Source organism: Delphinapterus leucas, chromosome 7 (genome assembly GCF_059928025.1).
Source record: "Delphinapterus leucas isolate spDelLeu-1000000601 "Yukka" chromosome 7, BTC_Dleu_Yukka2, whole genome shotgun sequence".
Taxonomy (NCBI): Eukaryota; Metazoa; Chordata; class Mammalia; order Artiodactyla; family Monodontidae; genus Delphinapterus; species Delphinapterus leucas.
Window position 1 is genome coordinate 101,505,962 of NC_143135.1, and position 14,964 is coordinate 101,520,925.

At 47.5% G+C, this 14,964-nt stretch overlaps 2 protein-coding genes across 3 annotated transcripts in view; one reads left to right on the forward strand and one right to left on the reverse strand.

The window, feature by feature from the left end:
- Positions 1-1,571: 1,571 nt before the first annotated feature.
- Positions 1,572-14,939, reverse strand: RPUSD4 (RNA pseudouridine synthase D4). Of its 2 annotated transcripts, none has more exons than XM_022556180.3 (7): positions 14,715-14,939; positions 14,171-14,336; positions 12,702-12,903; positions 11,530-11,623; positions 11,311-11,455; positions 9,375-9,472; positions 1,572-8,906 (listed from the first exon to the last, which is right to left on the reverse strand). In XM_022556180.3, exons 1-7 carry the CDS (start codon positions 14,898-14,900, stop codon positions 8,670-8,672), a joined length of 1,128 nt encoding a protein of 375 aa, XP_022411888.1. In that variant the 5' UTR covers positions 14,901-14,939; the 3' UTR covers positions 1,572-8,669. The 2 variants fall into 2 exon arrangements, with proteins under 2 accessions (XP_022411888.1, XP_022411887.1); XM_022556179.2 differs by having other exon boundaries at positions 1,572-8,909; positions 14,715-14,938.
- The window catches only part of SIRAL1 (SIR2 antiphage like 1), a 46,379-nt gene continuing 46,254 nt past the window's right edge, over positions 14,840-14,964 (forward strand). Inside the window, exon 1 of the mRNA XM_022556185.3 lies at positions 14,840-14,953. The gene's annotated coding sequence lies outside the window, so the exon portion shown is untranslated. The remainder of the gene's footprint in view (positions 14,954-14,964) is intronic.

The following is a 14,964-nucleotide window of genomic DNA, read 5'->3' on the forward strand; positions in this document are numbered from 1 at the left end:
ATGCAGATCTGGGATTGATAAGGCAGGGCCCCCGTTATAGGACTGGATGTCATTTTGTCATCCCACCTAAGATGTACTCTTATCTGAGTGTAGCCATTAGGCTTTTTGATAGTTGAGAACGGCTTGATTATACTTTTCATTTCTATAATGAACTTGTAGTACTTTTATAACTGAGTGTTTATGAGTCATATTCTAGTTGGAATACACTCGGCCAGCCTAAACCATGACCTCCCCCCACTACCTCACTCTCCACCTGAGAACAGAAAACCCCACGTTTAAGCTAAATTAAAAATTAAAGGACCGAGATTTACAATGCTGGGGAAGCCAGTGTCAGGGGTTTCAGGAGGTTAGAGAAAAACAGGGAAAGACTCTTGTGGAGGATACTTGATTGTAAAACGTGTTCCCACTTTCAGCCCAGTGAGGGATAAGAAATCTGGGAGACTGTTGCCATCTGGTGGCAAAATGGGAAACTACAATTATTTCTCATTTTGCTTCATTCACATTAACACTGTAATAAAACTAAATTGTACCCTATGAAATTATCTATATCTGACCCAGTGTGACCTTCAAAAATGGAAGCTTACCAAAACAATTCCATGGGAGGAAGAATAATCTTTTCAACAAATGGCGCTGGGACCACTAGCTACCCACATGCAAATTTAGGGACCTTAATACAACATACTGAAAAATTAATTTAAAATGGATCATAGCCCAAAATGTAACAGCTAAAACTAGAAAACTATTAGAAGAAAAAATAGGATTAAATCTCCGTGACTTTGGATTAGGCAATTTTTTTTATATATGGCACCAAAAGCACAGCCAACAAAAGGAGATATAAATTCAAAATCTAAAACTTTTGTGTTGCAAATGTTATAATTTTTTAAATGGAAGGACAACACACAGAAAGGGAGAAAATATTTGCAAATAATATACCTGATAAGGGACTAGCATCCAGAACACATAAAGAACTTTTACAATAATAAAAAGATAACCCAGGGCTTCCCTGGTGGCGCAGTGGTTGGGAGTCCGCCTGCCGATGCAGAGGACGCGGGTTCGTGCCCCGGTCCGGGAAGATCCCACATGCCGCGGAGCGGCTGGGCCCGTGAGCCATGGCCGCTGAGCCTGCGCGTCCGGAGCCTGTGCTCCGCAACGGGAGAGGCCACAACAGTGAGAGGCCTGCGTACCGCAAAAAAATAAAAAAAAAAACCCAATTTAAAAATGGGCAAAGGATTTGAAGACATTTCTTCAAACAAGATATATAAATGGCTAATAAACACATGAAGACATGCTCAATATCATAAGTCATCAGAGAAACGGAAATCAAAACCACAGTGAGAAACCACTTCACATCCTCTAGGAGGCCCATAGTCAGAAAGATAGGTAATAACAAGTGTTGGTGAGAAATTGGGTGTGTAAAGTGGTGCAACCCCTTTGGAAAATAGGCTGGCAGTTCTACAGAGTGTTGAGCAGAGTTAACATTTGCCCCGTAGTTACCATGTGACCCAGCAATTCTACTCCTAGTTATGTACCCAAGAGAAATGAAAGCATACACCCACACAAAAACTTATACATGAATGTTCATACCAGCATGATTCATAACGAAAAAGGGGAAACGATCATCAACAAATGAATGGATACACAAAATTCGGCATACTTATATGATGGAGTATTATTCAGCAATTAAAAGAAGTGAAATACTGATACATGTTACAACAAGATGAATCTTGAAAACGTGCTGAGTAGAAGAGGCACAGAAGATCATATATTGCATGATTCTATGTATATCAAGTACCGAAAATAGGCAAATCTATAGAGGCAGAAATAGGAGAGTGGCTGGCTCTGGCTGAGCGGGAATGGGGAGTGACTGCTAAATGGATATCGGGTTTCTTTTCGTGAGGATGAAAATATTCGAAAATTAGACTGGGGTGATAGTTGTCCAACTCTAGGAATATACAAAAACCATTGAATTTTACACTTTAAATGGATGAATTTTATATGAAGCATGTGAATTTTACCTCAATAAAAATGGCAAATTTAACCTGCTTTAATCTAACATTACATTAATTGGGCGCTTGCCGTGTCAGGAACTCTTCTGGGAACTTAACATGAATTATTTCAATTAATCCTTAAAATATCTGTGTCATAGAGGTACTATTATTATACCCATTTTGAAGGTGCATGAACTGAAGCTCTGATAAGTTAAATAAGTTATCCACGGTCGTACCAAATAAACATCAGCGCCATTTGAACCCAAAGCCCATCTGGCTCCAGAGCCTGAGAGCTACCACAGACCTAGGGCTGCCTCTCTGTTCAGTAGCCACTTTACAAGGGTTTACAGATATAGGGCTTGGGGGCCAGACACAAAGATGAAAGCCCTGGGGCCTGCCCCCGGGAAGCTCACAGGCTGGGAGAAGGCAGACATGATTACAGGTAATGGTTAGGATGCGCTGTAGTAAGTGTGGAATGATGAAGATGGGCACACCTTGCGGTGCTCTGGGGACACGGGGTAACCGCCACCCTCCGCTCCTCCCTCTTGGATGCGTGGATGTGTAACAGCACTGACATAGGACTGGGACGGCCACCCCAAACCTCTTCCTCCCCCTTTTACTGTCAACCCACCTCATCTACCCCACCACTCAGACAGGCTCCCTGGGAGGCACCCTAGACGCTCCTCCTACCCCACCCACGTCAACCCCTAATCAGCTCTACCCATGCTCCTTCCCAGCTGTATCTTGAGCCTGTTTACTGCGCGCCCAGGGCCCCACTCTAGTGCAGCCACCGTCACTTGTCAGCTGGGCCATGCCGTGGGCCTCTTCACCAGTCTCCCCGCTCCTAGTCCGGCTCCCACAAGACAGTCTGCACACACCCACTGAGGAGTCGACAGTGCGAGCAGCGGCAGGTCAAGAGCCCCACAGGTGTGAAGAGTGGCAATGAGGTGAGTTGGGGGGAGTGTTAAAGGGAGGTGATATGAAGTGTGGACTTGTGGTGTGTGTGGAGTACACACGTGTATGGACTGACGTGGGCTGGAAGGCATGGGGTACCTGTGTATTTAGGACATGTTTACTGTAACTGTGAACACACAGCATAGAAAATCCCCCCAAAAGAAGATTCACCCTACTGTGTGATCACCCCTGATGAAAACCCCAGGGATTTAATCTACGCTGTGGATCGTAGCACAGAAGAGTGCACCACGTGGTGTTCGAGAGAGGAAGTGAACAGAAATATCTCAAGACTGCTGGTCCAAGAGGAGCCTAAGGCCCCAGCTGATGGAGGCATCTATACAGACAGCCACCAAGGAGACAGGTGAAGGGGTCCCTATATAGGACATGGAGAGATGACTCAGGGAACTGGGGGTACAGAGGGGAAACAAAGTTGTACAGTAAGGAATTTGCCTGGTTTTTGTCCCTGGCTCCTGGAAGGAAGCCTCTAAAACCTTGGAATGATAGGAGTGTCTTCGTTACTCACGGTGGGGCCCTGACAATTTGTGTAACCCGTGGGGAGTGTCAGGGTGGAGGCCATGTCAATAGACCAACCTTGTGATTAGAGGGTTCGGGCTCCGAGATGGAAAGGGGAGTTGGATTGAGTTCAATTACTAGTGGTCAGTGATGTAATCAATCAAGCCTACATGATGACACCCCAGTAAAAACTCCAGGCACTGAAGCTACATGACCTTTATGGTTGGCAATACACATCCGTGTGCCAGGAGGGTGATGCATTCTGACTCCCCCGGGAGAGGCCATGGTAGCTTCATATTTCGAACCCTCCCAGACTTTGCTCCATGAGTCTCTTCTTTTGGCTGGTCCTGATTTGTATTCTTTTATTGCTGTAATAAGCCTGTAATAGTAAGTATAGCACTTTCCTGAGTTCTGGGAGTCATTCTAGAGGATTATCGAGCCTGAGGAGGTAGCAGGAACCCCTGAATTTTTAGCTATTTGGTGATGGGGTTGAGGACATGCTACCCCAAAATCTGGCACCTTGAATATTTTAAGTTGAAGAAGTTTGAGAAAACAGCAGAAGCAGGAAACTCGTTTTGACCTCCTCCTCTCCTTGCCCTTCTTCCCTGAAACAGGTCATAAACCGTCATGTGAGAGGTGCCCTCCCCATACCTGGAGAAAAGGAGCATCCGTATCTCCAAAGGCTGAGTCGCCAAGAAGAATCCTAACTAACAGGCCTTGTGAAGCTTCCCCCAGTTACTACAATTACTTCCTCCCCCTAACCCATCACATTCCTCCCTGATGGGCCACTCTTCATCAAAGCTAGCGTGAAAATACACAGGTATTTTTCTGGGTCTGTTTCTCTGGGTCTTCATTTCTTTATGAAAACTCTCATGCCACGTAAAACTTGTATCAAATAAATTTGTATGCTTTTCTCCTGTTAATCTGTCAGTTCAATTTTTAGACCCAGCCAGGGACCCTAAGAGGGCCGTGGAAAGCTCATTCCTCCCCTTGATTAGTCGGAAGTGCGGTGGCCTGGGAACCCCCGAGCTTGCAGCTGGTGTCTGGACAGGAGTCCCGTGCAGCACTGTGCCCTTAACCTGTGGAATCTGGCCTCACTCTGGGCAGGTGGTGTGGGAAGTACACTGCGTTGTCCATCCCACTGACAGCGGAAGAGGGGAAGAGGTGTCTGCACCCACAGGGCATGCTCCGCACAAGCACAGACAGAAGGCCGTGTCTGTATATCCTACTGGGAGCTCTAGCTAAAAGTGGCCCAGAGAGCCAAGGGCAGCCAACTGAGAAAACATGGGGGTGTGTTTTGAGGTGTTCTGTCGTAGTTACACCAGCCCTCCACTGTCCAGAGCCCAGGGACCCAGGATGGTCCCAGCACACCCTGAGCTTGGTTTCTGTGGGAACGAGCAGGTTGCCTGTGACCCTACTTCTTACCGGCTCTGCCACTCCACCTTCCCCCTCTATCCCGTCGTGGTTGAAGGCTGGGGAGGGTGACACTGGTGCCCGGGGAAGTAGGACATAAGTGCATATTCAGAGAATGGGTTTAGAAGGAAGGAGGGCAGACTTGGTGACTAACTGGATTTGAGGGCAGGTGTGAGAGAGGAGTTGAGGGTGATTCCCAGGACAGTGGTGATACCATTTAACTAAGGCAAGAGCAGGAGAGGACGACCAGGTCTGGAGAGAGAAGACGAGCGGTGTGAGCACGATCTGGGGGGCCGATAGAGAATCTCAAGGGGTGATGCCCATGGGCAAATGGATATAGAGATCAGGAGCTCACAGGAGAGACCAAGGTCAGAGAGAGATTTAGAGGCAGCAGCATACAGGCAGAGGTTTCCAAAGCCGATCCAGCTCAGCTGCCAGGTCACCTGGGTGAGAAACTGGATGCACAGACGGAGCCCTGAGGCCGGAGCCCTTCAAGGAGCCTGGAAGGAAATCAAGTGAGGAGATGCGAGAGGAGTTCACGGAATCAAAGCGAGCAAGGAGGCAGAGCAGGAGAGATGGGTTCTAAATGTAAAGACAAGGTACGGTGTGATGATTGAGGAGAGTGCCTTGCCGGCTCAGGCTGGGGGGTGCCCAGCCTGGAAAAAACCTAGCTGGCGAGCAGCAGGTGGGGAGTGCTGGGGTGAGTCTGCCCTACAGCCCCCTAAGCAAAGCAGCTGGCTCTTCCCAGAGGCTCACAGTGGGCATTTGTGGGGAAGCTAAAAATAAAAGCCCAGATGGGCAAGGGATACTGTTTTTCATTATAAGCCTTTTAGTTCTTGATTTTTAAAAAAATCATGTGCATGTAGAACTTTAATAAAAAGAATGAAAAACTACTTTCTTATTAATTATATGATTTAATACCAAATCCAATCTTTTCACCGGCTCTAACCAATGTTTCATTTTAGGCATGTTCCAGCCTCCCTTGGATGTAGCCCACCTTCCCAGGCCACGCCAACCTGGGATAAAAGTTCTCTTAGATTATCCTGGATAACTGCTATACCCAGCAAGACTTAGAAACCACAGACAGGTAAGGGGAGAGCACTGTCACTCCGCGCCCTGCCCTAGCCGCCCAGCAGTCGGGAATGCCGCGAGCAGACTGCTGCAGGCTGGTGCTGTCCCACCTCTTCCAGACGACACCTGCAGCCCGGGCTGCCCTACATCTGGACTGCCTGGTCCCTTTGGGGGCGGTTCCCAGGTTCCTGGGGTTTCTCCAAACACTCACAAAACCAGGGGTCTTCTTCAATTGCCTCCCCAATTCAAAGTCAATTATCAGTATTTTCTAAGTGTCACGTTCTTGTACCTTTATCTCGAGGAGCATGGTTTACTAGAAATAGAAACAACAGCCAACAGTTTTAGGCCTTACAGAAACAAATACAGTAAGTCCCCTACATACAAACCTTCAAGTTGCGAACTTACAAAGATGCGAACGTGCGTCTGCATGTCCAATCACGTAAGTTAGTTCACATGTCTGGCATACATTGTCACATGCCTGCATCCTCTGTAAGTGGTTGTGCTTCTGTGCACTTTACTGTATAGTACTGTATAAAGTATAGTGGTACAGTGTCTTTATTTCAAGCTCAAGATGTCTGGAAGCAAGAGTAAAAGCAGTGGTGATGTAGCTGGTACTGCAGCTTGCCCTCCGTCTCCTGTTGCTGACGATCCTTCAGCTCTACCGCCTCCCACCTCCTCTCCCTCCTCCAGTCAGTAACTCTTCTTGCCTCTTCACTCGATGCCAGCCCCTGGATGCCAGCTGTTGTACTGTATACTACTATACATTTCAAGGTACTGGACTGTAAGATTTAAAATGTTTTTTTGTTTGTTATGTATTATTTGTGTGAAAAGTGTTTTAAACTTATTATAGTACAGTACTATATAGCCAACTGTGTCAGTTGGGTACCTAGGCTAACTTTGTTGGACTTACGAACAAATTGGACTTACAAACATGCTCTCAGAACGGAACTCGTTCATATGCAGGGGACTTACTGGACAGTTATTTCATCTGTGCTTTTAAAGTTCAATCCATCATGCATGGTAAAAGGCATCATGGAAACAGGAAAGTGGGTTTTTAGAAAGCTGTATTATCAACACAGAGAGAACACCTAACGACTGTTCTTGGGGCTTCTCCCCAACTGTGCTGTCACTCCGAGTTTTCTCAGCTCAGCCAAAGTAACATGAGGTGTATTTGTTTGCAAGATGGTACTGCTGCAAGAAATAAGATGGGAGCTAGCTGGATGGCCGAGATAACTTCCTCCCGCAGGGTGCTCGGCTCAGCATCTCCCTCCTGAGACCCAAGGATAGGCTTGCTTCCAAAACAAAGGAGATTCAAAACGCCGGCAGCCCCCTCACAACCACATATTTACAGATTAATCAAAGCCATCCCCTAGTCTAGAAAGGACAGATGCTACATGGAGCTAAAATGTCAACTACTGATCCAGAACTTTCAAGATGATCCCTTTCCCCAAACTTCTACACCATTGTTTTTTTTTTTTTTTTTTTTTTTTTTTTTTGCGGTACGCAGGCCTCTCACTGTTGTGGCCTCTCCCGTTGCGGAGCACAGGCTCCGGACGTGCAGGCTCAGCGGCCATGGCTCACGGGCCCAGCTGCTCCGTGGCATGTGGGATCTTCCCGGACTGGGGCACGGACCCGTATCCCCTGCATCGGCAGGTGGACTCTCAGCCACTGCGCCACCAGGGAAGCCCTACACCATTCTTTAGATTGCAAACAGGCAGCCTGCAGACCAAATCCAACCTACAAATATGTTCTGCTTGGCTATCCAAGTGTTTTTTTAAAAATTCTGATTTAGTTAGCAATATACTGGGAGATTTCACATAAATATCTGGGTTTCCTGACTCTGAAAAAAGTTAGGACTTCCCTGGTGGTCCAGTGGTTAAAACTCTGCACTCCCAATGCAGTGGGCCCGGATTTGATCCCTGATCAGGGAACTAGATCCCACATGCCACAACTAAGAGTTCGCATGCCACAGCTAAAGATCCTGCATGCCATAACAAAGATCCCGCGTGCCGCAACTAAGACCTGGTATAGCCAAATAAATAAATAATTTAAAAAGTTAGAAAATCTGTTCCCACAGAGCAACCCTCAGCTGGAGCTAACAACTGCCCTCTTTAGACATGTGGGTGCTCCCCACCATGGCCTTACACCCTGCTTGCTCCACTCGTTTTTGTTACCTGCCTGCCATTCACTCCTGCTTTGCTTGCTCACTGAACACCCCTTCGCAGGCTCCACAGTCACTAGCACAGTAAGGGGCCCGAGCTGAGGCTGAAGGGAATCCTTGTAGTCTATGATCGCTGGCTACAAAATCTGAGACTGAACAAATAAAGCAGGAAGGCTTTGCTGATAGATCCTGCAGCTCCACGAGGACAGCAGAAGCTGCTTCTGAATCTCTATGAGCTAGACCACCATTATGTTCTCTCCAACCACAGGAGCTTTCCTGACAGAACAAGAGCTTTATTGTTGGGTAAAAACAGTTCCTGATCACAGATTCTGTGCTTCAGTTCTCCTGGTCCTGAGCTCTCTTCCACACTGAAGCAGGGAGACTGCCTGCTGGCTTTTCCAGCATGTGGCCAGAGTGTCGAAAAACAGACACTAGTCCCCAGTAAGAGCCCTGAAGCAGCTGTTTTTTCAACTCATCACACCTGGCTCTTCTGGAGTCTGTCCCAAGTGAGAAGTTAGCAGAGTCCCTTAAACAGAGAGAAGAATTCAGGGCAAACTGCCCAACTGTCTTCACTGTGCTCCTGAGTGTGTGGCTTCCTCGTCCCCATTTTGATCCCGACTCGGCATCTTTAAGCCCAGACGGCGCAGGGAATGGACAAAATATCGAGGAGGCTTGCAGACCAAGTTGAGTTCCTCCTTCCCGGCCTGCAGGGCAGGCAGAGTCAGCTGGCAGGCATGCAGGTGAAGGGGGATGTGACGGGCCTTGGACTGCCGCAGCCCCAGCTTCTTCAGGATGCAGGCGGACAGCTTCTGTGCACAGGAAAGAGCTCGTGAGCGCAAGGCCAACAGCTCCAGTGTGCGGGGGCAGAAGACCTCCACTCAAGGGGCCCCCTCACTAACTCCCAGAAGACACAGTGATGGACAGCCTGCTTCGGGGCCATTTCTAGGAAGAGTTCAGAGCCCATGTATGAGAAAACCCACCACACCAGGGAAGTTCTCCTTGGCCAATTCTCTGGCTTTCCAAGAGAATGGGCTGTAACAGCAAAAAACAAAGTTCCCACCAAGGCTCTTTCGCTGTAGCATGAAAGCCTGCTTTGAGCCTTCAGAAAGTCTCCTAACTGCTTCTCAATTTCTCCAGAAGCTAGATAACTAGCATGGTACTGTGTCGGAAGACAATCAACACATCTTTGCTGTGACTCACTTCAGGGACTTAACAAGGGGGAAGCATAAGTTCTCCCCCTTATTCTGCTGCATATTGGGTCAAACGTATATTACCTGGGGGGCCAGCCTGTTCCAGTCTGAGTACTTGTGGTCACCAAGGATCGGGCAATCCAATCCAAAAGACAGGTGAACTCGAAGCTGATGTTTTATTCCTTTAAAAAAAGAGAGGGAGGAAACTTAGGAGTAGCTATTGAAACAATACCACTGGTGGCATCTGCTTCTAACCATATTAAACCAAAGGACAGTAAAACGGGCAAAGCCCCAACTACAATAAGGTATAAAGAATAATATAGCAAACAATAGGCTATTAGGAAATAAACATTATAAATGCTGTTAAGCCTCTAAGTACCCCTCGCCACCACAGTTCCCTTTCCACCAGATAACCACTGCTATCAACTTGGTGTCTATCATTGCCATGCTTTTTTTTTTTTAATAATTGTGTTGTATAACACTAAATAGTATTGCTTTGTACATTTATTTTTTTTACTGTGGCAAAATATACCTAAAATTTACCATTTTAACCCTTTCTTTTAATATAAATTTATTTATATATTTTTGGCTACATTGGGTCTTCGTTGCTTCGTTGGGTCTTCTTTCTCTAGTTGCGGCGAGCTGGGGCCACTCTTCGTTGTGGTGCACGGGCTTCTCATTGCAGAGGCTTCTCTCATTACGGAGCACGGGCTCTAGGCGTGTGGGCTTCAGTAGCTGTGGCTCACAGGCTCAGGAGTTGTGGCTCGCGGGCTCTAGAGCACAGGCTCAGTAGTTGTGGCGCATGGGCTTAGTTCCTCTGCGGCATGTGGGATCTTCCCGGACCAGGGATTGAACCTGTGTCCCCTGCATTGGCAGGCAGATTCTTAACCAATGCACCACCAGGGAAGTCCCATTTTAATCGTTTTTAAGAGTACAGTTCGGTGGCACTGAGTACATTCACATTGTTGTGCAATCACTACTACAGTCCCTCTCCATTGCCCCCAACTGAAACTCCGTACCCAGTTAACAATAACTCCCCGCCCCCTGCTCTCTCCAGCCCCTGGTAACCATTACTCTACTATCTGTCTCTATGAATCTGACTACTCTAGGTATCTCATATAAATGGAATCATACAGTATGTGTCCTTTTGTGTTTCATTTAGCATAATGTCTTAACGTTTATCCATGCTGCAGCATGTGTCAGAATTTCCTTCCTTTCTAAGGTTGAATTACATTCCACTGCATGATGTACCACATTCTGTTTTTCCACTCATCTGTTGATGGACATGTAGGTTGTTTTCACCTTTGGGCTATTGTGAATAGTGCTGCTATAAACACCAGCGTACAGCTATCTCTTTGAATCCCTGTTTTCAATTCTCCTGCATATACACAGGAAGCAGAATTGCTGGAGCATAGGGTAATCCTATGCTTCATGTTTCGAGGAATCAATCTGCAAATTTTTAAATAAACGTAAGTAAACCATTTATTTATTTATTATTTTTTGAAGGGAAGAATTGATTTATTCTATCATTTTAACTGAATATTTCTCACCCACCCAGGAAACTGATTAAGAGTAGAGTCTGCCTAAAGCAAACTATTTGTATCCTTCTGCTACCTACTGTTTTTTGTTTTTTGCTGTACGCGGGCCTCTCACTGCTGTGGCCTCTCCCGTTGCGGAGCACAGGCTCCGGATGCGCAGGCTCAGCGGCCATGGCTCACGGGCCCAGCCGCTCCGCGGCATGTGGGATCTTCCCGGACCGGGGCACGAACCCGCGTCGCCTGCATCGGCAGGCGGACTCTCAACCACTGCGCCGCCAGGAAGCCCCTACCTACTGTTTTTAACAATCATCCCTATGGAAGCTCCCAGCCTCAGGTCAGCACTGGAAGCACACTCTGGCGCAATCCCAGAGCCCCCATAATACCAGCTGCTCAGGGGAGGGGCGGAGCCTGGCACAAGGCCCTGGGTGAAGCTGAGGGGCAGTGGGGCTTCTCCACCCACTGCAGAACACTGGCACCCTCACCGGTAACAGGCTGGAGCTCCAAGAGGGCGGAGGAGAGGGCGCTGCTCAGCACCCGGTACTGAGTCACAGCCAGGTGTGCATTCCTGCTGGTCCGTACCCTCACTGTCTTCCCATTGTCCATGCAGTAGCTCGGGGACAGCGTCATCTGGAGCCAAAGAAATCAGGACACAATTTCGAAGAAAGAGCAGCAAACCCATCCCTCTGGAGGCGCTCACCCACCTTGTGGTGGCGTTCCTGGCCCTGCACCTCCTTCTCAATGATGGGAATGTCCACGACTCCCGCTGAGGGCACCGGGACGCGCATCGTGATGGCCCTGAGGGGACACACACAGACCCTTGCTTAAGCCACAAAGGTGAGTGAGGCTCTCCTTGCATCGGCTACTTAGAGGCTTTAACTCTGGACCTCCTGCACTACTGCGGTCAGTTCTTAAGATCAGAGGGTCCCAAATGATCTCTTGGCATAGTGCTTAGCCTGAGAGTTTGACGCTATCCTTATAAGCTTATCTTTTTTACAACTAAACTAATATGTGCTGATTGTAGAATATTTGGGGAAAAAACAGAAAAACAAGAAAAAAACTGTATTAACAACACGGTCACTCATCCAGCCTTTAAAAGTGAGTATGTACAGCTTAAAGTAAAACTAGGGTAATACAGTTTTGTATCCTGTTTTTCTTTTTTAAATAATAAAAGATGGTAAGTTCGAACTGCATATGGAATAAATGAATAAATGAATGAATTGAGTGAAAATTTCACAGGACCGCTCCTGCCTATTTGCCAGGTCAATAAAACAGAGGAACTGTGCTCAGAAGAGTCTCAGGAATCCCAACCACAGCTCAGTAAATCCCTCTTGTTGGAGGTTTCCCTCCATCACACCACAGACAGGCAGAAGACTCTTTAATCTGTCCTTACGTCCATGCCTCTTCCAGTCAGTCAATCAGCTCTCCTGGGTACTTGGTGGCCTAACACAGAATCACTGGCCCAGGAGTCACAAGCCCAGATATAACATTGCGCACCCTGGACACCCCACTGCAGACTGGTAGCAGTTTAGGCTGCTATCTGATACATTCTATCATACTTACACTGAGTTGGAACTATGAGTTGACCCTTTCTAACGACCTAACACTACTGCTGTTGTCTGACATTTTACCAAAGGAATGAAATCATGTATACTCATATAATTAATTTTTAATAATTTTTATGTACAGCCATAATTAGGACCCACTATGCCACCAGACTCTAATATTCTAAGCACTAAACCTGTTTCCTATAATTTTTATATGCCCACACGTCTGACTACAGTGCCTTCTATTACTAGGAGTTCCTGCTCTATGAACGGATGAATAGATGGAAGGGTGCCTACACCACCTCGACCGCTATCGATGGGCTTCATACCAGTACTTCTTTGTCACCTGACGGGTTCTAAACAACTCTTGGACTTGATGCGCCACGTCTTTTTCCCAAGCCAACACCATTACGCCTGTAGTTTCCTTGTCCAGCCGATGGCACAGATGCAAGGGCTCTGCCTTGTGGCCGTGAAGCATCTTCGCCAGGACAGGCAGTACATCACTGATGCAGAGCCGGACCCCAGGGCCACCTAAGAAGGAAAAAGCCAGAGGTTTGAGTGGCCAGGAAAAGATCTCACCAAAGACCTCTACCTGGGACAACAGTCCTTACTGGATTAACAGTAAATGCTTTCTAGAGCCTTATTACTGAATTGTGGTCCAAGGACTAGAAACATATCAGTCTGCCCAGGGAGCTCGCTAGAAAGGAATCTCAGGCCTCCAACCCAGACTAATTAATCAAAATCTGCATTTAAACAAAAGGCCCAAGTGACTCATATGCATATTAAAGTTTAAAAAGCACCATCCTAGAGCACGTGGCTTTCTCCTCAGACCTATATGTGTATACATATATATATATATATATTTAATCTACTTATGTACTCATACTAAAATTAGCAACCAAAATGATGAGATCTGATATTTCACTATATAAACAAAGGCTTGAGAATTTGCCAAGTAAACCCTAGTGAGAAATGCAAGACCATGAGGCCTTCCTGAGGCATTACAGAAGAGCTGAGAGGCTGGGCTTTGGGGTGAGACGTTCCTGGGTTCCATCCTATGGACCCTCACAACTAGCCATTGACCTTGGACAGATTACTTACTCTTTCCAACTTTCAGTTTTCTCATCTATAAAATGTAAATATCTTGATAATAGTTATCTCTTGGGGAACGGAAAGGCAAGCTACTGGAAGGATCAAGAGAGAAAAAAACCATACAAAGCACTCAGCAATGTCTGATTTAATTCGTTGTTTTCATGTACAACCTTCTCCATACCTCCCCCCAAAACATTCGTTCTTCTAGCTAAAATATGCCTATTCCCCCAGCAAAACCCTTTCCACAAATGCATTTTTTTCTATCAGTCTTTCCTGACTCACCCTAGCTGTCTCTGACTACATTTAACATTTATTCAAAAACATTAGGGTTTCCATTAAGTTCTAGGCACCCTGGGGTTTTGTTAGGTATACACCAACACATGTTATGTCCTCTTTCCCAGTTCTGATGGAAAATAATCTGAAGACAGGAACCACACAGCCTTTGTCCTTCTCTATAGCAATCCTCGGTGGAGGTCTGCACACAGCAAATTCCATAAATCACTGCTGGCTGCCAGATGTTTGGAAGGTGGGGACTGTCTTATTTATCTCTGCGTCCTTACTGGTTCCTCACAGAGGACAGTACCCCACAAAAGTTTAATTATTTTGAAAGCAAGGCTTCAGAGAGCCCCCCGAGTAATGTTAGAGTTGCCCCTACGTGTAGCACAAAGCAGCAGCGGCCCGCCTCCCTTCCCCACATGCTGCTTACCATGCACAGGGAGACCGTAGGGCTTATTGATGACCACAAGGTCCTTGTCCTGGTGGATAAGTCCTCGGCTCAGCGCCTTAGCAAGCACGTTGGGGTGGACGCGCTGCAGCTGCTCTGTGAACTGCAGTAGTTCTTGCACTCTCCTTTGAACAGGGTTTGTGGGCACCTGCGGGGAGAGAAGGAGCGACGGTAAATGCCTGGTGGGGAGGACTTTCAGTAAGTCTGGGTGAGAATTTGGGAAGGGAACGCCTGTATTTTTGCATTAGACTCGCCCCGTCCCCGAGTGATTTGAGCGCAGGGGTGGGTGTGTCTCGCCTGTACCCACGTAGTGCTTAGGGCCGGGGTCGGCAGGAGCCAGAGACCCAGCCCACAGGAAGATACCGCACCCTTCTGAGCTCTCCCCTCCGCTTTCTCCCCATTCTCCCACCACAAGTCCTCGACATTGATTACTTGACATGTGTCAGAGGACCCTCCCACCTCCCTCCCGGCCTGGGAAACCAGTGAGCGCACTGCCTCTTGGGAGTTGTGGTCCTTCTGGGCTCACCGGCTTCTTCGTCTTTTGTTCCTGTTTCTGGGCTCGAAGCCTCTCCGCTAATCGCTGGGCATCCAGGGGCCGAGAGGCAGCAGCAGCGGAACAAAGTGGCTTTGAGACGAAAGTGAAGAGATTCCCCAGACGCTGCCAGGAACCCCGTACCCAGACGCCAGGCGCACTACAGCTAGGAGCCGCCATCTTGCCGAGCTAAGCCCACGCACAGAAGACGGACTAGAGGGAGGAAGGAGTAGGTGGGCCCTGA

Coding starts and splice junctions, on each gene's coding strand:
- RPUSD4 (XM_022556179.2), bottom strand. CDS start 14,900: ATGGCGGCTCCTAGCTGTAGTGCGCCTGGCGTCTGGGTACGGGGTTCC. Junction 12,904..14,170: donor CTACGGTCTCCCTGTGCATG/GTAAGCAGCATG, acceptor TTTCCTTCTTAG/GTGGCCCTGGGGTCCGGCTC. Junction 11,624..12,701: donor CAGGTGACAAAGAAGTACTG/GTATGAAGCCCA, acceptor GTGTCCCCTCAG/GGCCATCACGATGCGCGTCC.